General features: G+C 47.5%; 1 protein-coding gene across 10 annotated transcripts in view; it reads left to right on the top strand.

Annotated features, from left to right (window-relative positions):
* Positions 1–26704, top strand: part of AGAP1 (ArfGAP with GTPase domain, ankyrin repeat and PH domain 1) — a 504744-nt gene that overhangs the window by 371770 nt on the left and 106270 nt on the right. For all 10 annotated transcript variants that reach the window (XM_082689783.1, XM_082689785.1, XM_082689777.1 and 7 more), the window contains one exon: positions 14038–14199. In XM_082689783.1, the coding sequence (XP_082545909.1) occupies positions 14038–14199 (162 nt within the window). The remainder of the gene's footprint in view (positions 1–14037; positions 14200–26704) is intronic.

The raw sequence follows: 26704 nt of genomic DNA, 5'->3' as shown, positions 1-26704 counted from the left end.
TAGTTGTTTCTTTTAACCTCACCCCAGGGGATAAAAGGCAGCAGTAGGGAAGAATGGGAATGAGCGATTCTTTGATGAATAGCAGGCGGCAGATTCCACTTCTCTAGCTGGGCTGCTGCACCCTCCACTGACCCTTCCATGGGCCACAGGGGGCTGGCCTTCTGCTTAAGGAAAAGGAGAAAAATGTCAGTTATTATGTTTGGGAACACAATCTTATCTTTCATTTTATTTTACAGCAATTTCCCCAAAGATCAACCATAGTGTCTGATTGAACCATATTGACAAAATTTTTAGCCACAATAAAGAAAACGCTTTAAACTCAAAGCAGATTCCACTCAGAATCTCAAAACACTTTATTTTATCGTGTTGCATTTTATTTTATTTTTGCCAGGAGAGAGCCCAAGTTCTAAGGCAGTGCTGGAAGTAACACGATAAAACCATTGTAGTATCAGTGACATCTGTTTTTTTCTTTAAAAGAATGTTCTAGACTTAATGCTGCATTATTAACTGCTTCTTGTCAGAAGCAAGCTTAATCTTAGTTTTTACACACCATCGTTAATTTTAGAGATGACAGCAATTTGTCATTTTTGTAGAGAAGACAAAATAAGAGCTACTCACTTGACCAATATTATCATCTATTGAAAAAGGCTGTACTTTAAACTGTGCTTCAGAAATGAAATGATGTCTTGGCTGCAGTTCTGAACGAAGATATTACTCGTGGTATCTTTATCCATGGGGTTATTGGCAGAGACAGTTATCCTGAGTATAAAATTTGACAGATTTTCAGTCAGGTTAAAATGATCTGTCATGTTACGAACTTTTCCTGTACTTAGCAGTCCAGGGGGATTCTTGATTTGAGATTGACGCAGGGTTGTCATGACTCCCAGCTGCATGGAACACAGAAATAAAGGGCAGGTTTGCAGAGGGGCTGTCCCATTTTCACACAACCTCTTACATACCCAATTCTTAATCATCATAATCATTAGATTTTCTTGAGCTTTCTTCTTTTTCTCATTCTTAGAAAGGATCGCAGAGTGGGATTAAGATTGGGGTGCCCATGGACGGCTCAGGTCACGATCTCAGGGTCATGGGATCGAGCCCCACACCATGCTCCAGACTAAGCACAGAGTCCACTTGAGGTTCTTCACCACCACCCCCCACCGCCCTTCCCCTGCTCATGAGTGTGTGTGCTCTCCCTCTCTCTCACTCAAGTAAATAAATAAATACATAAAATCTTTAAAAAGATTGAGGTGTCCATGTGTTAATACTTATGGTGGGAAACTGGCGTAAACAGGGATTGTCCCAAGCAAAGCAGGATGAATGTCACCCTAGTTAAGCTTGGGGCAGCCTTGATTTCTCACGGGTAGTACTCATGGGAATCACTGGTTTTATGCTAGCCCCAAACCCATGGTATCATCATCCGTTACATGATCAGAATCCTGGCCTGGAGATGCATTACACTTCACCAGCCCGCTAGCCCCTTCGTGGATTGGGCTGTGTTTGCACCCCTAGAACTTAAAGCTTGCCAAATGCAGGAAACCATCAGGCTCCTTTGCAACAAGGAGGAATCCTGACTACAAATCTTGGATGAAAACCAGAGAGCCCACTCTGATCTACTTGTTTGCCATCTGGACCTACTACCTATTTGTGACCCGGTAAATATTTTAAATACAGTGTTTTAATAGTGTGTCAAAAGTAAGAAGTCATTAACCTCATCTTCTCATTAATGTCACACCAGATTGATTCCAGTGCTCAGTGAACAGATGACCTTACTGTCTCAACTTCCTTATTTAAATGAGTGTGTGGCCACTGCTCACCTGCCACTAGTTAGAAACATGAGTGGGTTGATAATATCTGGTTTGCCGACAGAAGAGTTAGAGGTCAACCCCAGCCTTGGAATCTACATAAAATATGTAGCGCAGTCATTAGTCATTAGCAGCAGGTTAGCAAAATTCTGGAACAGCAGGAAAGAGAAATACTCTCTTTTCAGTAGCTGTTAAAGGAGTCATTTCACCCTTATTTAAAAAAAAAAAAAAAATTCATGGCCCAGATCCTTGCATTTGAATATTAGGGGAGGGGTGTTTCTGTATTTTTCCCCCAAATGTTTATTTTGTTAAAAGGTTATTCAGTTACAGAGCAGGTACGCAAGGCACCTCGTGATGCAAATTTAGGTACCTTCAGCATCCGCGCGAATCAGTTCTTAGCCACATGGGATTACAGTTGGATTAGTCTATTAGGGCTCTGCACTGTTAACTGCACCACCATACTTTTCTGTTTTCTTCACTGTTCTTTCCCCAGGGCCTGGAACAGTACACCCCGCGAAGCAGGCCCTGGGTAGTAGTTTGTTGAATCGGTGAATACCTCTTGTCTACACACATCCATGCACTTGCTCCCTGAATAGGTGGTCAAGGTCTTGCTCCTCTCCACACTGAGCCACATCACCTGTGTCCCCAGTGGTTGCAGGTTGCCCTCCATCAGCTCCAGGGTTTTCTATGGGTGGGTTACCCATGGATCCCAACCGTTTGGGTTTCCCTCACTGGCCAAGTGGCTCAGGGAGCGAGGGAGTCCCACTCAGCAACCTCAAGCCCACTGACTGGGGCTATTGTTAGGGCCCAGGTGTGGCGGAAGGGAATGGAGTTTCAGAGGCTGGCGGGGCCTCTTTCAAGTGGCCTGGCCTTTTGTTTGAAGCACCTGACACCACAGCACTCTCTCTAGCTCCTGTGATGGGGGCATGCCACCCACCAGCAATAAAGACTTGGGAAGCTCAAGGGTCCCTTTTCATAATCAAGCTGCCTGTCCCGCAGCTTAGGAGAGAATAGTGAAATCACATGGAACAATAAGTTTTTCAAATACTATTTTTAATGACATCATTTCTCTGACTTTGCAAATTAGCATTTGATTTCATTCAAAACAAAAATACACACCATTGACTTGAAACAACAAAATGTTACATGGGATGCCTGGGGGAAATTGAGATTTTTTTAAAAAAATAAAATTTATCATCTTTGTGTGATAATAATTTATTTTGCAAAGTGCTCAAAACTGTGTGGATATTTATTACAGATTTTTCAGCTGGTGTTTAAATAATATTTAAAGTCTCCGGGTCTTAAACATACAATTCTAGATATATTGGATGTTTGTTTCCCCTGGCATTAAAAAAAAAAAAAAATTACTCATGTTTATGTTCTTTGTGCTGCCAGTTAAGTCTTTGAGACCCTTTGTTTTTCAAAGACCTTTTTATTGAGCACCGATTTTTGCTGATTGGTGCCTACTGGAGGGACACTACCGTGTAAGAGAAACACCCACAGACAAAATCACAGCAATGAGAAGGAAGGCAGTGATAGGAGCCCTGTGTTGAGAGGAAGTGCAAAGAGGGGCTGGGAGGTCATGGTGAAGGTCATCTGGTGCACGCAGTCCCACTGCTGAGGAGCCCTCAAGCAGCCTGTCAACAGCACTGTGGTCTGTCTAGCTGTAGTGGAGACATATCTCAAAGTCAGTCTCCCAGGATCCATTCTAATAGTTACCAAAATTTCCCTCTATGTTTCTAATGTTATGGTATCAGTCATGTGTGAATTTTGGTGTTGAGAATCCTCAGTTTTGACATACTGGATGATTATTATTTTAGAAAACTTGACCACCCTTTGTGGACTTGTGTTTACAGTGTTCAAGATCCGCACTCTGCCCTCGGTGCTTTGTGTCTGTCTATAGCTTGCACCGTCCTTCCTCCAGTGCTGTGAATGCCTGTGTGTTTTGTATGTCTGCTGGTAATATTTTTGCATTAGAATGTAAACTGTTTAGGACAGGAGCTGTGTTTTGTGTACTTGGATTGTTCCAACTCTAGAAGAGAGCTGGATGCTGGTGAGTCATTCTGCACGTCTGTCTGGCAGCTGGCCTGCCACCACACTGAGCAAACGGCTGAAGCCATATGCGTCTCTGTCCTCATGGATAGAGGTAGATGTGAGAGGAAGCGGGGAGTCAGGCAGCCCAGGGCCACCGGTCTGAGCAGCAGGAGGGTGCCGTTGCTGTCGGCCAAGATGGGGAAAGGAGCACATTGAGGCATGGCAGGCCAAGAGTGGGTGTTCAGGACGGCTGTTTTGCCCAGTTTACCTGTGAAGAAATTGAGGCTAACAGACGTGAATTCCCCCCAAGTGGCCAGCTAGGATTTTGAACAGCCTTTCTGATTGTACAGCTGGGCTGGTTCCTCTTTATGGAACACACCATGGTTCTTTCCCTGCCCTCAGTGTTTCCATCTTATGCCGTGTGATGTAGGCCATTCAGAGGACCAGGGGCTGCTTCGTGGAAACGGGCAAGGGAGGAGCTGAAGTGCAAATTTGGCCAGCGGTCAGTATGCAGGCTTCAAGAACTTGGTTAGTTGGATGACCTCACACTCTGCTGGCGAGACAGGCACAGAGCTTCCAAAAGTGGTTGAGCAACATGTATCCAGAGCCCCACAAATACTTACTTTCTTCAACCAACACCTCGAAAATTGTCCTAATGCCATAATTCTAAATATTCAAAAATGTATGCAGAAGTGTTGGCATTGGTCAAAATTTTGAAATCCATCCTAGCAGGAGAAATAATTAAGCAAAGTGAGATACATATTCTGTTCTTTCTTTCTTTTTTTTTTTTTTAAAGATTTTATTTATTTATTTGACAGAGAGAGATCACAAGTAGGCATAGAGGCAGGCAGAGAGAGAGAGAGGAGGAAGCAGGCTCCCTGCTGAGCAGAGAGCCCGATGCGGGACTCGATCCCAGGACCCTGAGATCATGACCTGAGCCGAAGGCAGCGGCTTAACCCACTGAGCCACCCAGGCGCCCCTATTCTGTTCTTTCTGATGTTTTTTGTTTGTTTGTAACCTGTAATTGACCCTGGAGCAGTAGGATATGTCACAGCCAAATGACCTGTTTTTTTCAGTCTGGGTGTCTGTGTATCAAATTTTCTTAAAGCTGAGGACACCAGCTCCCTATTTCTTCAAATCACATGATGTCAGCAGGTTAAGAACAGGTATGTGTCATGAAGAAGCAGCCTTATTGTGGTGAACCAGAATGCTCTGGTTGAATGTGTTCAGGACCCTGGACAGAGGCACCCCGCTTACCTAGAAACTAGCTATTCCTGCGTCAGACAGGATGCTTTCTTGTGTAGCAGTTGATAATTTGACTCCATGTGACTTTTAATAGAAACAGCTAAATTCCTAAAATGGGAAATTTACATTATCAGAGAGGGAACAGACATTTAATTAACTTCTCTAATTGAGTTTTCTTCTCAGACATGCTCAGTCCTTCCCCAGCCTGCCCAGCCAGTGGAGCCTCCCATGTGAACCAGGATCTCTTTGTCAGTTACTACTTATAAGCACCAAACTTGACAAATGGTTGTGGCTGATTATGTAAAAATAAAGAAGGCTGGAAAGAAACAGACATCTCTTGAAATGATTTCATTTCTACTTAACAGCCTTGCTCCGAGCACCTTTGCATTTTCCCGAGTATGCTGGATTAATTCAGCTAAAAATCAACTAGAGAACAATTTGATTTTTGATCCTCAAGTGTAAAATACTGACTTGCATTCCCTGATATGTTCCTTCCCAGCATGTTCCCACATTGACTTCCTCAGGCTGTCGGCCTCACTGGACCTTTTATCCCCTGAGATCAGATCAAGGTTTTCAATGCAAGCTGGCCATCCAGCTTGAGGGAAAACTAGAGAGACCTGAGAGGAACAAGGCCGTTCTGGCTGCAGTCATATGCTGTGCTCTGCAGGAGGTGGGGGAGACTGGGACAGCTCCCTCAGAGAAGGATGGAACATTCCGGGATCTGCCATTCACTCAAAGCATACAGCCAGGTCCTGGCACATGGCTGGAGGACCAGACCATCAGCCCCATAGATCCCCCGGTCCCTTCCTGACCGTCACTCTGATACCCTCCCTGCATCTTGTTAGACTATGACGTTGACTTGATCTTCCTTGTTTGATTGCTTCGTAGCATTTAACACAATGACCCCCCCCCCTTTTTCTCTCTCTTTTTTCTTTTTAACAGCTTCATTGAGATAAAACTCACATAGCAATATGCTTCATTCACTCAAAGTATACAATTCGGGAGTTTTAGTGGATTCACAGGGATGTGCAACCATCACCACAGTCCTCTTTAGAGCATTTCCATCACCTAAAAAAAAAAAATCCTGCACCCTGATTACTGATCAGCATTTGTGCCACTATTTTTAAGGCTGTTACAGATGTGTTTCAGTAAGGGCTTCACATAAATGAAGATCAATTCCAGTACTTTAGTTTTATTTACAGAGACATCTTGGTGTGACTGAACGTGGCCCGGGTAGGAGATGGTTCTCCCCTACATTTTCTCTCCATTCTGGCCCCTCCTATTGTATTCCTTTCCTCCCCACTTTGTAACTCAGTCTAACACTGTGGTGTCTCTTCCTTCCCCCAACACCTGTCATCTTCCTCGAACCCCCATCGTGTCCCTGCTGCCCCTTCTTCTGACACCGTGTACCTCTGTGTGAGCGCCGTGAGCGGCAAAGGGAACCGGACAATATACCAGTCTCTGAAACATCTTCAGAGATTGGGATTCAAGTAAACCTCCTCCTGTTGAAAGCTCCCGTCAAAAGGACTATGAGAAGGGGCGAGGTTTTGAACTTCACTTCACACTCACCTTTTAACAGAGGCCGGGATGTTGTGATTTCCTTGGATGGCAGAGGTGGCCTGTTCTTTATTTACCAGCCCGCACATCTCTCTGAGCTTCAGAAAGAACAGAGCCCTTCTTAAAGATCCAAATGAGCTTTATATGGTTGGCCTTGTCTCGAAGGAAATGTGTTTTAATTCACTGGCTCCTACGTGACCTCATCTTGGGTTTTTAGAAGGTCTTAGCCATCAACTGATGCCCCCTGCCCCCAACCCAGCACGGACAAATAGCTCTGTCTTTGATCATTTTGTATTCTTTCAATAACCCCCCCCAAAAAAAGGATTTTTAGGAATATATGCTACTTCATACTGCCAAATGAGTAAGGTAGGGAGTGTGTGAAAGGAGACAGGGAGGGCTGGTGTGCACACACCTGTCCTTCTCGTTTTTCCTGCTTCCTTTGATTTTGTATAGATGTGTACTTCCTATGAGCATGCATTTGAAGGTTTTTGTATCTGTCTTTGACACACTGGAAATTAACAGCCAGCCAGCCCTGGGGACCATTAGCAGCTCCTCTGGTCATGTGGGTGGCTTCCAGCAGCAACTTCTTGATGTCCCCTCTCTCCAAACCAAGCCCACTAAAGAAGAGTGGTGGGAGGTCAAGCTCCTTCCAGTGCCTGGGAAGGGCCTGACCTCTGACCTGGTGGGGACTGGGGATGTGTGCAGGGACAGCCAGCCCAGGCGCCGCCCCAGGAAGAGCAGTACATACGGTTGTGGGGGGCAGGGTGGGGGTCACCACCCCTTTCCAGAGTGGAGCTGAAGGATGCCTCCCCCAGCAGACGAGCCATAAGAGCCACATGCATAGAGCCCCGAGTATTTGAATATCAGCCAGGATATCAAAAACCTATCTACACACCTGGCAGTGACGGCTCCCGCCAAGGCAAGCTCCCTGCAACAGTTCATCAGAAATGGCCCAGCTAATGATCGGCTGGGCAGATAATCGGAGGAGAGTTAATTGTAAGGTTTCGATATGGCATCTTGTCAGCAGAGATAAGTTGTCACGTTTTCCACTTGAGCTGAAACTAAATGATTGTAAAATAAGTTATGAGTGTCCTTGGGCCTGTCTGCCGGAATGATAGCTAAGAATACATTCCTGGCCATCCGTCTCAAGCAGGCTGCTTGATATTTATGCGAGCGGAATGTTATTTTATTCCCCTCTGGTCATGCTTGTCAGCTCTCCGAGTGAAAAGTGAGGCGCGTCTTTGACTCATACTTCACGTACCGGAGCCTGGAGAGACTGCAGATTGTTATCATTATTGCTCATATTATATATTTTTTGGGGTGTGCGTTGAACATTGATGCCCGATTGGGAAGAACTAATGGTTGACACTGAGCGCACGGGACGGCAGCGGACCAGCCCATGCTGGCTCGGCGTTGCACACCCAGGGGACTCCAAGTCCCTCCGTCAAAGTCGGGTTCGATGTGGAGTAATGAGGTGCTTGCTTTTTTAATTTGGCATGCCTTTCTTCTCTTTGCGTCCACCCTCCCGTACTTAGCTCTGTCGATGGTCGCCGGCTATCCCAGCGCCCCGTAATTGATACAAAATAAAATGCATTATTTGTATTCAGTCAGGAGGAGCGGATTGCGTCCCGTGGGCTGCGGCTGGAGCTCATTTACTGCGTCTGGGGCTGGGCTTTCCGGGCCTCTTCACTTTGAGGGATACCTTGTCAGGCAAGAGGAGTCGTCGGAAATGGAAAAGCACAGCATGGAAGCCTAGTACATTTTGATTGCTCATATTTTAAACCAGAGGAATTTAAACAACTCCTCTGAAAAGGGGGTTCTCAAAATCTGGAAGCCAGGGGCATTAATACAGCAGCTCAGGACCCAACTAACTCCAAATGTAGCTCTCTCTGCCCCACCCACCCCAGCCTCCAGAATAGCCCTGCTGGCCAGAGTCGTGTCTCCTGCCACAGCCCCCCTGTCCGGCCCCCAACCAAGGGTCCTGAGGCTCTCTCGAGAGCTGGGTTCCCCTATGCCATAGCAGGCCCCTCCCACAGCCAGACCACCCGGTCCCTGTACACACAGCCCCCTCGCCCCGCCATGCACTCCTAAGCTCTCCCTACTCCCACTGACCGAGGCCTGGAGCAGCTGGTTTTTCCAGATACTTGTGTTCCCATCCCACTCCATCTCCCGCCTCAGCCCCTCCACTGTAGACTTTCAGCCTCTAGGTGGCCACAGTGCTGCTGCCTGTGGAAGTAAATTGCTGAGGGGAGGCGGCGGGGGGGGGGGGGTGCAGAGGTGTTGGGGCACAGACACACAGACATGGGACCAGGAGGAGACAAGAAAGATGGACTCCACCTTCACCTGCAGAGTGGCCTCGAGAGTCACTGCCCCAGCTCGTCACCTCTAAACCCAGGCAAGGATGGTCCTCTCTGTGGGACCTGGGCCTACTACCTGGTGCACTACCAGTCAGGCAGCAGGTGGGAAGTACTCCTGGATTCCAAAGTGTTTTGTGCCCATTGGTTACTTTATTCATCTTCCTTCTTGTCTGAAATAGAATTTATGGGGCTTACAAATGCTGATCCTGCTTTTCTGTTTTCATTATGACAACCCTGTGTCATCTTAAAAGCTTATCTCCTTCTCTCCCTCCAGTGTCCAGGGCTCCTGTGATTTGTTTGTCCCCAGCCCCACCTTGCCCCAGGGCCTTCTAACTCAGTGGTACTTCGTCTCCCTGTCACCCTCACACACTCATTCTCTGAGTCCTCATGGCCCAACCAGTTGTCCCAAGTCACATTTCTGTTTCTCAAGGGGACCTACAGGGCCAGCCGGTTGGCCTGTTCCACCCAGGAAGGTGGGCATACAGATGGTGCCTCACCTTACTTCCATCTGCGTGCGGGGTCGCTTGCGTGAGCATGCAGTGACCTGCGTGCAGCTGGCGTGCCCACTGCATGCATGAGCCCCTCCTTCACTCTCTGTTCCGATAACATGGCCCCAGAAAAAGAGTTCTTCATGAAGACATTGAGCAAGAAATTAGATAGGCATTCCTTCACTCATAGAAATCGGCTCTGTGATGCAGGGATTTTGCCCTTTTTTTTTTTTTTTTCTAAGATTTTATTTATTTACTTGACAGAGATCACAAGTAAGCAGAGAGGCAGGCAGAGAGAGAGGGGGAAGCGGGCTTCCCGCCGAGCAGAGAACCCGATGCGGGGCTCGATCCCAGGACCCCAGGATCATGACCCAAGCCAAAAACAGAGGCTTAATCCTCTGAGCCACCCAGGCGCCCCTTTTGCCTTTTTCTTGGTGCAAACCTCAGGTGCCTGGCCAGAGTTGGCTCATGCAGCACTCCATGCTCATGCAGTGTACGTGGTATATTTAAGGCTTCCTTATTCTCAGTGTGAGTAGACTCATTCACAGAGTTAGAAGCTTACCTTCAAACAGGTCCCAGATGGCTGGAAACTTGCGTGCCCGTATTTTGCCAGGAAGTCACCAAGTGCTTCTCTGTTACACAGCAGAAAACACCATCCACCTGTGTGAGTGCCCCTCAAAGGGACCTCAACTCCTTATAAAACTTAATGCCACAAATATGCATGCAACTCCCATTTTCATCCCAAATCTGTACCAGGCGGCATCCTGGTGAAGAGGCCGAAGCAAGTCTCTGCCTCCATAAGGTTCACATCACAAGAAGGCGTTTGTCACCAAGGACACAAGAGTGCCCTCCGTGGTGACGGAGCATTCCACATAGGGAACACCACCTGCCACGTGAGGCAGTAGGACTGGATGCCAGGCAGCCGTGGACAGTGGTTCTCTGGGGGCCTCTCTGGGGGCCTCTCCTTTGGGTTCTAAAACCCACACCTTCCTAGTTTCCCTGTGATCTGACAGGCGTCCAGTTCACTCCAGCCTGTCCACAAAGGTGGGGGCTGTGAGCTGTGTGGGGTGTTGCCAAGACCCGCGTAAGCCCACTGGGGCTTGTCCACTGATGGGGCTGTGATAGTGCTGGTGGCCACCGTGAAGGCAGGGCAGCAACTGGTGGGGCAAGCTTGATGGGAATGGGGTCAGCCTTGACCAAACACAAGCAGCAAAGAGGGGAGAGGCTCAGGGAACTCTGCTTTAAAGAGGATCAGAAATCAGGTGGTGGCTGGGCAAGGGCACAGGGTCACGGAGGTTTTTGTTAGAAACAGGAGGCAGTGCAGTGATACAGCACGTTTGATGCAGGCCAGAGAGGGTATGAAAGGCTGGGGCAAAGTCACTCCAGGAGCAAAATGGGATGGGAGCCAGCTCCCAGAGCGAGGAGGCTCCGGGTCTATGAGAACCAGGGACAGGAAGGAGGATGCTCTCTTCTGATGGTTGCTTTTTCGGTTTGGTTGGGTTTTTTTGTTTTGTTTCTGTCTTCAGCAAAATGAAAGGTGATGTCTTTATGGGGGATGGAGTGAGGTGTGGGGCATTTGGGGAGAATGGAGGGAGTGTGATACAGCCTATTGGAGAGCAGGAAGCAGCTTTACTCTGGGAGCGTAATAGATGGAAGGGCAGGCCCAGTAGCCCGGCCCCAGTGGGAATGAGGGTGTCTCTCCAGCAGGGCCTGAGCGCAGGCACCAAGCAGGTGGGGGGTGGAAGTTAGCAGTCAAGTTGGATGAGTGATCAGGAAGGGTAGAGGGTGAAGAGTGCTGCTGGATTAACCCTCAGAGTGTGGGTCCTGGTGTAAGTAGCCTGGGAGACCAAAAAATGAGACCCAGTGAAGGTGGTTTCCTGTGGCGGGCCTGAGTCAGGACCATGAGGGCGAGAGGGAAGGAGGGAGCTTAACGAGGCAGAGGCCTAAGAGGCCAGGATGCTGAAATGAGCGCCTAGGAGGAGCTGGACATTGTCACTCCTAAGTGAGGGTGGGGTGAGCTGCTGCTAAAACAGGGAGCGAAGAAGGAGCAGATGCCAGGGGTCAGTGGGTGTGAGCAGGCTCAGGGTCGGGGGATGGGGGGATTGCTTTATGGGGTGGGGCTGGAGGGGGAGTGGTCTGCAAGCAGTGCCTAGTGAGGAAGGATACCTGCCCCCATCTGTGAGCTTCCTGGGGGTAGAACGCCAATGCCATCACCTGGGTGGGGGGGCCAACTCAAAGCAGGTAAAGCGAGTGTTCCAAGAGGTTCATTGTCGTGAGGGGGTTCGCACGGACAGATCAGGAGACTGAGCCGGTGACGAGGAACAGAGCAATTCAGATCCTGCAGGTCTCTCCCTGTTGCCATTTTAGACCAGTCAGTTTTTAGTGGTGGGAGCTGTTCTGTGTGTCCTGGGACATTTTTTAGCATCTCTGGCTTCTACCTGCTCTATGCCCATACACCTCCACCAGATGTTTCTGTGGACATAACCAGGTGTCCCTGGGCAGGGGTTTCCAGTTGGGAGCCAGTGGTGCAGTGGAATGCCAGAGCCACAGGTGGAAGGATGTGCTGGTGTGGAAGGTGCCCATGAAGAAGAAGGCTGGAGAGACTGCTCAGGGTCCCTCGGGGGAAGGCAGGTGTCACTGCTGCCCCAGGATGCCCCTCAGCCACTTCCTTCAGGAGAATCAGAGATTTCTCCCTGAATTACAAATATTCCAAGATGCCCAGAAAACTTGGGAATGAAATCACCAAGTCCCTGTTAGTGACTTTGGGAACAGTTTTCTGCATCTGGAATGGAGGGAGGTTCCTGGACAACAACACATACATTTTGTTCCCCAGGAGGGTAAATCATGACTAGTATTTCAGGGAGTTGAAGTGACCTTCCAGGTGGATCCTGAATTAGGCTGTTGGAGAATTGCTTTGTGTGTGTGTAGACTAAGCAAGGTAGCTTATTAAGGAGAGAAAACATGAAGTGGATTTCCCTTTATTATTCAAAAATTGTCAAAAATGTGTGTCAGTGGAGCAGCCGTGTAGGCCTTCAATGAGGTGCTTGACGAGAGCATTCAGCACTTTCTTCCTGGGTAAGTCCGAAGATCTGTGAGCGGGACACGCACAACATGATGTCCCCCGGTCTTGTCGCACCAGTGCTCACCAGCACTTCCAGCTCAGTGTTGCTGCGTCTGCAAGCTGGGGCTTTGTTTGGACTCCTCTCAGGTTAATGTGTTCCCTGGTGACATGTAGGTGGAGGTACCAGGTTGTGTGCTCAGCACGAGCAGGCAAGGCAGTGGTGAAGGATCAACAACGTGCAGGGGGATGTGCCAGCCACATGAGGCACCAGGACTCCTTGGCCGTTGCATTCAAGGCCGTGTGCTGTTACAGGGCAGACAGAGGGTAAGAGTCTCAGAAGGGACTTAGAGGGCGCAGACATAGAGCCACCCCATGTGATGGCAGCTGTTACTTGACCACATGTGACTCTAGTGTATGTTCTTAACATCTTGCAAAGAAACATGAGTGTGTGCCTTAAGAAGAAGTACCAGGTGATGGGAGGGACCTGGGGAAGCTTGCTGGGAATGGTGTTGACACTCCGTGCTCAGCATCAAACGGAGGAAAGGGCATCTACAGCTGCGCCGGGGGACAGGCATGCTGGTTAGAGCCAGACAACTGGCAGACCTCCGAGTGCAGGGATGAGAAACATTCATCTGGGAGAGAGCAGTATAGCTGTGGAGTGACCAAAGAATTAGGGTGCACAGTTGGGAATGAAAGTGGTGCCTTGAATTGAGTGGTTGCCCAAGGGGCAGAGTGAAGGAGCAAAAGGCCAGCCCTGCCATCGCAGAGACCAGTCGTCCTTGCCTGTTCTCCTCATCTGCCTCCATGGTGAGGCTTCAGCTCCTCAAGGGTAGGGATGGAGGAATGGTCATTGGGACATTGGGACAGTTCCATTGCCTGTCAATGTGCCTGACACAGGGTAGGTCCCAAAGAGTCAGAGAATCAAAAATTGGCAGGTCTGCTATGGGGAGAGAGACAGCATGCTGTTTTTCACTAATAATAAACCTATGCTGCAGTTGTACGTGACATTGAGGGTGGAAGTGAGCTAATTGGGACTCCCTTTCCTCTGTGTGCATGCACAGAGGCCGAGCCACCCCCAGGACACCTTCGTATGCGTCCGCAGACATCTTGATTTCTTTCCTAATGGATCAGGGTAATTATGGGATGAGAAAAATAAACTAGTAAAAAGCATGGACTTCTCACTTTGCTTTTCCAGAACCCCAGCCATGCAAAGTGGAGGATTTTAAATTCATAGCCTACAGTGATCCAGAAATGAAGTCTTTTTTTCTTTTTTTTTTTTTTTTAAATGGGAGGTGTTACATTAGAGGAAACAGCCCCATGAACTTTTAATACTGCATGCTTTGGGGCCTTCAGTCCAGTGAGCTCACCTAAAAAATAGTACTTGTGGGACCTGGTAGGCTATTGGAGGAACATTGCTTTCGTATTTCTGCAAAGCTAGCTTTATAAGTGTTAACTTTTGCATTCTTTTGTCTTTTCTGGTCCCATGGCAGACACAGGGCTGGGAGACTCCGTGTGCTCCAGCCCAAGTATCTCCAGCACCACCAGCCCCAAGCTCGACCCGCCCCCTTCCCCTCACGCGAACAGAAAGAAGCACCGAAGGAAGAAAAGTACCAGCAACTTCAAAGCTGACGGGCTCTCCGGCACCGCTGAAGGTAAGGTTTCCCGGGGAGCTCAGGGTGAGAGTCTGCATTCCTGGAAATTAGTTTTTATTTCTCAAGCTGGGGAGGTCCCATATCCTTTGGACCGCACATGCATAGCACTGCTGGTCACCACACGTGCATTCTGTGTGCCAGGCTGCCCCAGAGGGGCCCTTGGAGCTGCCTCGTCACTGACTGAGTCTCGAGATCATTCCACCAGATCAATTCTCTTCCCCTCTAGCAGTCATCATCTGGTAGACGGTAAACCTGGTTTCCCTGTCACCCACCTGGTCAGGTTCTGGGTCTGACCCAGCCTCTGCACCCTGTACGCCAACTGGGAGGGGCGCCATATTGTTTTATTCTAACAAAGACAGTTCCCTTTCCTATTCTAGAAGTGTTTTCTAGTATTGGCTGGTCTTAATTCTTATAAGACAGCTACTCCAATCCTGGCTTTCAGCAACACATTATGATGAATGCTTCTTCTATGAGTGTCTGTCTATTCTTTTTGTTTTGTGGACTCTATTAATATTCCAGTTGTCACAGTTTGTCATGGCTTGTCTTGGTTCTCCTTTTACTTGTTGAGCCCTTAGTTTTTATTCTCAATGATGGCCAGATGTGATCTTTCTGAAGTCACTCCTTCAGATGGATTTACATTTTTTTATTTCACAGATGCAAAGTGGAGATGCGCATGTGTACACACACACACACACACACACACCCATCATGAGAGTGAAATTAATGCAGTTGTAGTCAATAAGCTGAAGAAATATGTCAAAGGAAGATAAAAATTTCGTAGCGTCATTGTTTAACATGAATAGTTGTCTGTGACACCATCAATAGTAAGAGTCTGTTTTCGACACACATTCCACACAGGCATCGGAAATACTTTTATAACTTTATACGCTTTCTCTTCCTCTGTTTCTGCTATGCTTTTCCCAAATCCTCTACTTGGTTGTTCAGAACTACAATTTGCAATGTTGGAAAAAGTGCCTTCTTCCCTCCTAGTATCCAGCCATGTGCCTGGAAACCCACAATGTGTACATTAGCAAGGAAGGAATGGAGTTGATGGTGTGTGCAGGGGGTTTGTTGTTCACATGATTCTGTGAGTTGAGTTGTGGCATGTTTCACGCATCTGAGAACTCGGGAGTTCAGAGTTTCCAGTGGCTTGCCAGGGTTCTCATGGTGGCGAGCAGGGAAGAGTCTGAGAGCACTTCTTCACATCTCTTACCCTATTGCCCCCCTTAGGCTGCCTGTCAACAAGTTTAGCCAGTAAAAACTGATTTTCTCCCATTATGGTAAATAAGGATGATTCTATTATATCAGGAGTGGTGAAAAATAATGATTATGGATCAGAGCACCCACCTAGACATTTCTGACCTTCCCAGTTGAAAAGAATGAGCTACAGATGCCCAGTGTTGCTGAGACTTTCAAACACTGCTTTAACAAAGAGCATCCGGCTGTAGAGGTGCACCGGTGGCCATGCCCTACCCAAATGGGAGGTTGGAGGTAAAACCAGGAAGAAGCCTGGAGCCTCATCAGTCTGGGTGACATTTACCCCATGTACCCCAGGGGAGAAGAAGGTTTGCTGTAGGAAAAGGCCTCCTATCCGTGTCACAGATAACCATCTTACTGGGTATGTCGTGTTTCTGTTGGACAACTTTTTTCAGAAACACCACTTGGTAGAAACTGATGATCAGGTCCACCTTTAAGTACATGACACCATTACACATATTTTACACTTTCTGCTTATATTCTACCCACCTCCTGATGGAGTGACAACTGTGTCAGTAAGATACAGCCTTCAGGTAAATCAGTGGTTGCGTGTTTAATAGGACCACAGCTTCAAACCAGCATCCCGGTCAGCCAGGCATGACTCAAGAGAGGTTTTAGATGTGTCGGTGAATTTGGTGGACACCTGAGAAGCTCCCAGCCCATTTCCTGAGTTACTGGGATCATATCCTATGCTGAGCAATAGTGTATAATAAGGCTGAGACAGATCCTCAACGTAAAAACAACCTTGGACCCTTTCATTAAAGGGCCTAACTGCTGCGATGGTGACGCAGACAGAAAGATGGACTCCCAGGCACCATAGAAACACCCAGATTAGAAATCGCCACAATATCTCAAGCATGGATGATGAGTAATGGTTGACGTGTGTTCAGAAATTCAACACCAGTGATCAGAAGGGAAGCTGCCCCTCACTTCCTAGTTCACAGTTACTGAGTCTGTAATACCAATGGCCATGACATCTTTCCAGTAGGAAATAAGGCAACAGATTCTCTATTAAAAGAAAAAAAGAAAAGGTATCATTTTTCCTAGGAAAGGTTACATACAAGATGGTAAATGAGTCATTTTTGTGAGAGGCCCTATATTTCATTATTTCTGAAGAACGCTTTTTTTTTTTCGTGTTTTAACATCTCTAAAGTCATAAGGCAACCTACAATTGAGAATTGAGGTCATTTTAGATTTAATGATACAGAATGTTTTGTAATAGTCTTAACAGCTATTAGCTCCTTTAAGTCAAGAGCATAAACTGTCTAAACATCTGTTCTTGAAATTAAAGCTAGTTGTATATGTTTTATTTTTAGAGGATATTGTTTAATTTTAATTATAAGAAAATATTTGTTTCTCTTTCCTGTTCTATATGTTCATCAACCAGTTCTATGACTGGTTGTTTCCACTGTATTCTTTGTTGACTGACCTCATAGTGAAAAGTTGAAATTGTAGATATCAAACGTTCTCTACAAGGTGTTTAAAAAGTAGTTGAATTATATCGTTTTTGACATAACCTGCTGGAACAAATGACTAGATTCAAAGGTCTTCAGAGTATAAGACAAATAAAATTCCACTGAAAGCTACTTTAGTCAGGGTCCTGGGAGAAAACATAGCACCCTCAAGCTGGGTCATTGAGGGGAGTTGACCCTCAATGGGTCTGCCTGCAGAGGTGTGGGAAGAGCTGTGGGATGGTGCAGAACCCCAGGAGTGTAACAGACAACAGAGGGGTCAGTTATCAGGACCCAGACAGAGAGCTGTTTGGGCAAGGTTAGGAGCTATGACCTTCAACAGAAGGACCTATGTTAGTCTGTGGTGACGCGGAGGGTAAGGGACCCAGGGGGACTGCCCTAACTTCATTCCCTTCCCTGACTCTGATTCTGCCTGACCCCTTCTTTGACTAAATCCTAGTAGAAGCCAAAGGCACCAGCCACCTGGGTCCACCTCCAAGGCAGAGACGGCAAGAAGGTAGAGATGAAGCAGCAGAAGCAAGGCGGTACTCATGCCTTTGACTGTGTCTCTCAGAAATCCCTAGGGAAGTCTGTACCTCTGACCCTTGACTAAGTGCACTGGGCCAGAAGCCCTGCAAGAGGGCAGAGGTGTGTGCTAGCCACCATTGTTTTCTGGGCGCCCGGCCCAAGCCCAGCTGAGGGGCATGGTCAGAGCTTCCTGAGTGCACCTCTGAACCATTCCTCAGCCAGGTGCCCCACACAGGAGCCCTAGACGCTCAGCCAAGCACCAAGATTCTGGTGCCAGGTATTTCTTACCTTGGTACCATGTTTGTCCAGAAAGTACGAGCTAACAGCATAACATTCTCAGGATCTGTGCTGCCGCAAAAGCCAGAAACACTGTCCACATGGGGGCTCTTGGTGCACCTGACAGAAATAAGGGCATCCCAACCAATGAGTTTGTCACTGGACCAGCATTCACAGTCATTGTCCCAGTTCTCTGATGCTGCAGAGCGGTGATAAACTCTACACCCGATGGAAGAATGCCCTATGACCTAACTTAAGCTGAACAGTCATCTGCTTATATGTATAACTTAAAATGAATGGAGTGAATCTACTAAATTATAGAAGCAGAGACTGTGATCTTTATACGTATAACGTAAAATAATTCCTTAACTTTATAAACATTTTGAGTTCTGATGTCGTAACTTGATCAGGTGTGTGCATATATGTGTAAGCGCTGGAAGTGTTTGGATGATCAAGCCAGTCACTGGACTTATCTGGAACTATTAGTATCACTTACAGAGTCAAAAACTAGGGGCGCCTGGATGGCTCAGTTGGTTAAGCAGCCAACTCTTGATTGCAGTTCAGGTCATGATCTCAGAGTCCTCTGATCGAGCCCTGAGTTGGGCTCTACGCTTAGTGGGGAGTCTGCTTCAGAATCTCTCTCTCCTTCTGCCTCTCCCCCCACTTGCTTGCATATATTCTCTCTCTCTCTCTCTCTCTCTCTCTCTCTCTCTCTGTGTGTGTGTCTAAAATAAAGAAAGAACCTGTGGGGGGGGGGAGAGTCGGAAATTTAAAATAATCCAACCCTGTCCTTGTGCTGTACAGGAGGTGTGAGGTACAAGCTGGGGCCGCGAGCTCTGACTTTGTGAGAGTGACCTCATGTATCGTTGAAAGCAGAGTGCCCCAGCAAGGTAATGGATGCCTCGTTGCTCCCAGGGCTCAGATCTGAGGCTGCTAACTTTGGGCAAGAGTAGACACTTTCTCACTGAGTTTAACTTTAAGCAGAACAAGCCTCATAGAAGCCACCATCTTCTAGCCGTACCATAAAAAAGGTGCAGGTGGTCATTACGTTTTAAAAGAAAAGAAATTTGCAAATCCCATTTCTACTTGTACTCCTACTTAATAGACCCTTGAGAATATTGGATATTAAAATATCGGTGATCTTGATTTTAAAAATTGGATCTGATTTGTTCAGGATGAATTGCATTTAGGAAAATGTCATATGTTCAGATCTGGGCTCTGTATTCTATGATGATGATAGACCAGTGAAGATGAATTCAGATGGGGGCAAGAAGCACAGGCATGGGAACTGAAGCCCATGACGTAGAGGGAATCTTTGAAGTACCTAGAAGAGCTGTAGGGAAGGACAGGAGGAGCCTGGTGGCATATGAACTCACCTGTCCTGGGTGGCCTAGGTGGGTTTCTTTGGGACCAATGGGTGGACGCTTCAAGGAGATGGGTTTGGGTTCAGATATTAGAAGGCAAACTTTGTATGAGGCAGGGCACCTTGCCCCCTGTGGTGGTCACAGCACTGGCTGGAGGGGAGTTCGGCTCTGGAAGGGTGCTGACACTCAGGGCCCTGGATTTGTTTCCAGAACCGAGTTGAAGGGCGTGTGCCTGGAAACCCCTGGGCAGTGGGAATAATGCAGGTCTTTCAGGACTTGCCGTGTTTTGGCATTGTCTCTGAATTGCCATAGTCTCTGGGCATCTTCTTACTCAGGGTCCAGTAGTGAGCTTACCGCTGCAGAAATGAAACAAAGAGCCCTGCATTCTCTGTGGTCCTGACTCTGGTGGTTCTCGTTAGTTCGACAACATTCATGCAAGTTTGCATCGAGTGTTAATTTCCCTGTTTCCCCAGTGAAAAGGTGGAAGTAGAGAGAGGTTAAGTGGCTTTCTTGTCCAGGGTCAGGTTGCTGGTAGGTGACAGAACTTTCTCTTGATTCTCTGCCTCAAACTCTTTCCACCAGGCAAAAAGCAAGTCTTTGAGGTATGTGGAGCGGCTTTTGAATCTAGGAGTGGGGCAGACAGAGTAGCTTCCTTGATATTTCTCAGATTCTATGTAAAGATACTGACTTTTATATGGATCATAACATCTAGAAGTTGTGTAGCAAAGATCTTTCTTTAAAAATGCAGAGCCAGTCTGGATTTACCGAGTCTTATTATAGGAGAGGGTATGCAGAAATCCTGTTGTGTTCCCCCCACCCCCTGCCACCTTGGGTTCACAGTGCTTTGTTCCAAAGGTCTCAGAAGGGAATTTGTTTTATCCTTCTCATTCTGATCCCTTGGTTGTTCACTCTGGGTCTTTATAGAACCATTGAATGGTTGATCCTGGATAGATATTGAAATATTACCTTGTGGAGGAAAGTCACAAACGGCCTCTCTCCATTAGGATAAGAGAAAAAGAAAAGAATTGCCCAACCCAGCTGCACTCAGTAAGCAATCAGAGGAAAGGGCTCAGCCTGTTTCCAAATTCCATTAAGTCCAAGTTGCAGGGGTCAGCCTGGATGGAGCTTTCCTCCCCTCTCACCCCGAAGAACCTGACATGGCACATCATTTTATCCTCTCAAGTATCAAGCATCCTGCACAAAGGAAGGACCACTCGTTTGGCTCCGGGGAAGATATGAGAAATTAAGGCTCCGCTTCTCTCTCCCCCGAGAGGCTGTTAGAGCCTTAACTTGGAGCCAAGACACACACAAGAGACGACCTCCATTTATACCTTAAAACACCAGTGCTGGGGAATGAATTTGGCGAAAATGAAGTTTCGTCTTCACCTTCGCTTAGCTCCGACTAACACAACGGTGGTTGCTATGCCCAGTCAGTGAATCTTTTACCTCAGGAAAAAAATGTTTTATACGTGAAGTGAGGTTTGGAAAGGTAGTCTGGCGAGGAAATAACCATGCACATGCATCGTCCAGTCTTGTTCCTGCACTTAGGGTTACAAGAAGGCGAGACCTGGGGGCATTGAAGCTCTGTTCCTCGGTGTCCATTGGGTTGTGTTGACTGTCATGCAGTTTGGGCATCACTGGGTCATTGGGGGATTTTCCATATGAAGATTGGGCGGGGGGGGGGCAGTTTGTTTCATTTGTTATGGAAGTGTCATACCACCATGATGTTGTTGTCCTTCCTCTCTCCTTGGCCACAGCTGACACACCAGGGAACACGCCGTGTTGCTCATGATGACGTATGAGGCCAGCATGGGGTCAGGGCCAAGGAACTGCCTTCACGGTTTGTTTCCTGTCTGTGTGGTTTTCTCATTTAATTTCATATTTGGAGGTGGCTGGAGAGGGAGGGGGGAAGGTTTATGAAACTCGTGCAAGCATTACTAGCACACATCACCTTGGATTCCCTCCTTTTAATCTTCAAGAACATTCCAGCAGCATCCCTCGGGTCTGCTTCTTGTTCTAATTTTGGCAGCTGCCTTGCGTCAAAAGAGAGGAAACAAGAAGCCTCCATAATCACCAGCCATGTTTTGTAACAATAAGGACTTCATAATTGAACTCCCTCATTATTAAACTAGTTAGTGCATCTGAATCTTTGAGCAGTTAATCAGAGTGAATTGGAAAACCAGTAATTCAAGCTTTTCCTGGAAGATATTCCTCGAGTATAGCCACTCAGAGAAGGGAGCCGGGGGGCTGGGTTTCTTCACCCTTGATCTGGAAGTCAGAGGAGATACCACGTTTTCAGATGGACTCACTACTCCCCACCAACCAGGTCTTTTTTCCAAAGCGAGTTCTCAGGTTGTAACCCCAGCTCCCACGAGAACAGACTTGCTGGATTTATGCAGCTCAGGGTTTACTCTAGACGTGGACATGATAGATGGGGCACCGTGGACTCCAAAGCTGGCCTGCAGGGTCCCATCCTCCCAGCATGCTCGAGCTGCAGGTGCCCACAGCTCCTTTGTAGGAATCGGCGGGTGAGAAATAAACAAAGATGAGTCGACCACAGCAGGAGGAGCCAGAACAGAGGCTCCCAGTCATCAGGCACTGACAACAACAGAAGGGTTTTTGATATTATCCTTTTTTTTCAAGTACGCACAAACTAGAGAGTTAGATTGAGTTCCCTGGAAGTGCATTGGTCACCTGCTTGGCTGTCACAGTGACGGAGACAACCCCTGCCTTCAGGATACCCACCATCTGGTGCAGTGCCCACATCTGTAAACAGGCTGCGGCCACCGAGCAAGGCCCCTCGGGCCCTTGGGGTCCCTGCAGGAGGCTCTGCAGAGGAGCTGAGCTGCTCGTTCATGGCCTGTTACGTGGAGAAGGAAGTCTCTGGTGCTATAGAAAGTCAGGGGGAGTACAAGAAGGGAATGGTGTTAGAACAAGGGAATCTTATTCTAAGGCAGCTTGGGGGCACCAGGGTCTCTTGCCGTCCACGAGCGAGCAGGCATGGGCTCACCTGTGAGAAATGTGGACTCCTTTGAAGGTGCCATTCCCAAAGGACAGGGAATGGGACAGATCTCAATGGCCCTTGTTTTCCCTCAAGTTAGGGGTACTGTTCTGCAGTGGGGCTTGGTTGGCAAGAGCTGCCCACAGCCTCCAGGGTTCACTGACAGACTGTGAGGCGGCATGTTTCCTCCTGGAATTCCAGGGCAGACTGGCCCCTGGGAGGTTCTAGCCGAAGATGCCGTAGCTCCCTTGCAGCGCACGCGGGCATGAAACACGCAGGTCGAGGGGCCTTCGTTCCTAAGGATGTAAAACAACATAATAAAGATGGTGACCAGATGCAGAACTGGGTCTGTGTAGAAACAACTTGATAAATGGAAAGTAAAATCAAATCCGCACACACCTTATGTCTCAGGCAGCTGGGGCCATGACAGACCCACAGATGGGCAGTTTAGATGGTGGAAATCCATTTCTCCCAGTTCTTGGGGCTGCAAGTCCACGAGCAGGGCGAGGTCTTTCTGGTTCTCAGCAAGGATTAGATTCCCAGCTTGCAGAAGCCGCCCTCCCACATGTCCGCATGGCCTTTCCTACATGTGCTCGCTGCCTCTTCTTGTGAGACCACGAAGTGCACCGTGAGAGCCCCGCCCTCTCCATACCAACCCTGGTCACCTCCCGCCTTCTCCAGCACCATAGGCTTCAATGGATGAATTTTGGAAGGACATAAACATTAAGGCCATACAACCTGGTGAATTCCTGTTTTTGTGGGCTGCCGTGTGCCCTCCTGTGCCACTGAAGGAAGAAGACACTCTGTGGACTCAATCACGCAAACCAAGCCTGTTCTCCCCACATCTTCCTCCCCAGGGCCTTAGGTCCCTTGCTAGGATATGTCACGAAGTGTAACGGAAGGAAACCAGGATTGATTCAGTGCCCACTCTTGAGTGTGTGCCCTCATTGCAGCCTGTAGACAATGTGGTGGTCTTAGGGGGAGTGGGTAGGGGAGAAGGTTGTCTCCCGTTTTCACGGGTGAAGGACGAGGTTCGGGGAGGTAATTGGCCAAGATCTGCAGATGATGTGAATCTGAGGTCTGCCTCTGGCCTCCAGACCTCATGCTGTTCACCTGCTCCAGGTCCACCTGGCAAGGACCTCAAGGGCTTGGCATGAGGAGGAGCTCAAGGCAGGGCCATGCCTGCCACTCCCCACTGTGGCCTTTTAAGAACTCAGAAGCAGCAGGGTGCCTGGTGGCTCAGTTGGTTAAGCCTGACTCTTGGTATTGGCTCAGGCCGAGATCTTAGGGTCCTGGGATCAAGCCCCACGTTGGGCTCTGCATTCACTGGGGGGTTGGCTTCACCCCACCCCCATTCATTCTGCCTCTCCTCCTACTCGTGTGCATGTGCTTTCTCTAAAATTTAAAAAAAACAAACAAACAAAAAAAAAACTTTAAAAAAAACTCAGAAGCAGTGATTCCTTTGCCACTCTTGACCTCAACATCTTTCCTCAGGACCCCCGTGGTGGCACAGCTTTTTAGCAAACACTCTCTCATGTGTACATGCATACTCTGGTACCTTCCAGGGAAATTTGGGAGTCACTGCTTCAGCCACTCTGCAAATAGTTGGAACATGCAGGACTCGAAGACAGGCTGTCTCATGTCTGTGACAAGGGGAGATCAGTCTTGAAACTTTCTAAAACTTAAGGATGTTTAACTCCCTAACACGGACATAACAAATCCCTGTTTTTGTGTTCCTTCTGAGGATGATACCTTTTTGTGGGGGATAGGGGGAGTGACACAGTTTGAAGATGGAGGGCAGAGAGAAACCCTGGACGAAGCCCCCCCCACCAATTGCCTGAACCCCACCTTGCTGGATTCAGGTATTCATCAGAGGTCTGCCTCACGTGCTTGTGGGGTGATCGTGGCACGCTCCCGTGTCATTGGATCATGTTAGAGAGGCTCCAGAGCAGGTGTGGTCTTGAGGTAAACTATTGCTTGAGGAAGCTTTGCCAGTGCCCTTCTGCTTTCCAGTGGCATCCCTTTCCGTCGGAGTCATGCCGTAGGCTCCAGGCTCCAAGCCCAGGGTGTCATCACCCATGAAAGAGGGAGGCCCCATGAGCCCCACAGCAGGCATCGCCACTCACACACACACACAACTTACCAAGGGCTTCCTTTGTACTCAGGACATGGAGAAAATTGGCCATATGTCTGTGGGGTAATGGGCTCGGCTGCAATATGAAAATCTCTCAAATGGTTAAATTCAATGACATTACATCAGAGTTCATGAAGAGCGACAGCTGCACACAGTTTAATTCTATTTAATTTTTTTAAGGGGGAAAAAGCAAAAGGGAAAATGTTTTAGTTTCTCTTAAGCTGATTTCTCTCTGCTTTTGCCTTAAAAGTGCCTTTCTAGTTGCCACACAGTGATGTGATCATTATCCGCCACCTCGTCGCCGTGCCGTCCCTGTGCGCAGGAAAATACAAAAAGAGAGAGAGAGGGAGACCAGGGGAGCTTGTGAAGTATGACTTCCTATCCCAAGACTCATTGCCTGCGATTCGTAGCGCTTGACAGTAATGATCTTATTACAGTACTCTGGACCTTGAAGAGATTTCATGAGGAGAGAGAAAGGACAGGCCTCCGTGTAATCAAGTGGTGCTGAATATTCCACGCGTTTTTGATCACACACTGATTGGGCACAGTTTTAGCCCATCTTCTAGTCAATTATGCATGGCCCCTGCGCTCTCGGAGAGTCAGAAACATTGATGGCTGTTGTCTGGGTTTTGGCAGGCAGCCAGGGGTTTGAAGTGCCTTGCACACCATCATCCCAGGATAAGTGCTTTTTAGTTGGAATTGATTACCTTTCTTTGGGTTTTGCTTAATAGCAAAACTGCATTTGGAGAGGGCTTCAGGTGAAAAATGGACGTATTAGCCATTTAGAGCATCTGAACTCCCAGGCAATCCTTGGGTTTCCCTTGTTTCTGTCTAATTTCTGTTTAATGATACAACGTTTGGTAATATTTAAGATATTCCACGTTCTTTGCCGCCAAGCACACATGTTGAGCGTGGAGGGCAGGTTGGAGTGCATGGCCACCATTGGGGGCCTCCAGGACAGTCTGGGGGATGCGGCTCCGGACTCTGAGGGGGTCTCCGCCAGTGAGCTTCCATCCTGGTCAGAAGGCATTAATTACCTAGAGAGATCTGTGTCTGCAAGAAAATAGATGGTGGGTCTGTCCTGCAGTTGACCACCTCGTCATAGGTCACTGTGGCACGCTCTGCTGGTTGATGCCTAAGAGAGCTATTAGCTTGGGGCTTGTGCAGTTGTGTACTTCCCATTATTGATCTCAAAGCCTAGTGATATTTGAAAGGATGAGATTTTTCCTACCAGAATGATCACTTGATATTGTCCATTATGAAGCTAACACAGTTAAGCAAATGATAATATGCCTAAGAGACCACAGTTATGAACCAGGATTTTTTCTTCCCTGTGTTACCCTCAGAATTCTGGTTCTTAGTGTGTAGATGGTCTCAGAATCATCAGATAGGAAAACATCAAAGTTCTTTTTAAGTGTGCGTGTGAGACCAAGGAGTTAGACATACCAAAACCCAGTGGAGGGGAAGGGGGGAGTTGTTAGTAGATGTTTCTAGAAATCTGTCCTGAGCCTACCTCTAGCCATTGACATAACTGACACTGGAAATGGGAACTATGCCATTTTGCCACGGGGTCCCTCAGTAACCTGACTTGACTCTTCTTAATTGAGTAAATAGGTAGCTTTGTTCTTTTTTCTTGGTTTTCATTTAGAGCTTTCTTGCTTTCTGCAGGTGGGAATAATTTTCCTCTTCAGTGGCTCTCTGCAGAAGCCATGCATCTCTGTAGCAAGGTTACTAAACAGCCCTAGGAGAACTTACCAGAATCCCTAACTCCATGTTCTCTGTGCACGTGCACAAACAGAGGGTTTTTTTCCTTTCTCAGTCTCGTGAAAATAAAATTATTTTCTCTCAGTGCACATTGAGTGATGATTCTTGAAAAGAGAAAACCTCAAAACAGAAAACCAAAGTTGACCATCACTGATGGCCAGAATTGCCCCCGATTGTTGACCTTTGCATGGTGTGGGCAGTTCAGCCTTGTTTGTGGCCTCTCAGCCCCATGGGAATCTCTTATTCACATCCACACTCCATACTGTGGCGTATCTAGGACCTTTCCTAAGGCATAAGTTCATGTAAAATAAAGGATTTTATAATAGGTTTTCAAAAGGATATTCCTTGATTTTGATAAGTTCCTATTCAAGCCCTTAAAGACTTTTGTCATCTTACCCATTGCTACATTTCAACAGGTTGATAAAATGTGTTTTTATAACAACTGGAAAATGCCAAATCTGCAGTTAGCTAATAATGCAAGTTTTAAAGGCCATAACTTTAGAAAAGCAGGGCATACAGTATGATGATCTCCTTTCAGCCTATAATTTTACCTGAAAAAGTGAGTCTAGTGTTTGCATTTAAAGCAAAAGAGTCAATAAACTCATACAGTTTCATCTATGAATGCAGAATAGCTCTTGTAATTAACCTGTAATTTACCCTGAACAGGCCAATCAATTGATGTAAACAATTAAAGACCAACTGCTTTCTTGAAATCTGCCCCACCCTCCTG

The sequence above is a fragment of the Mustela nivalis genome (assembly GCF_964662115.1).
Source record: "Mustela nivalis genome assembly, chromosome: 11".
Classification (NCBI taxonomy): Eukaryota; Metazoa; Chordata; class Mammalia; order Carnivora; family Mustelidae; genus Mustela; species Mustela nivalis.
This window is presented reverse-complemented; position numbering and strand designations above follow the sequence as displayed.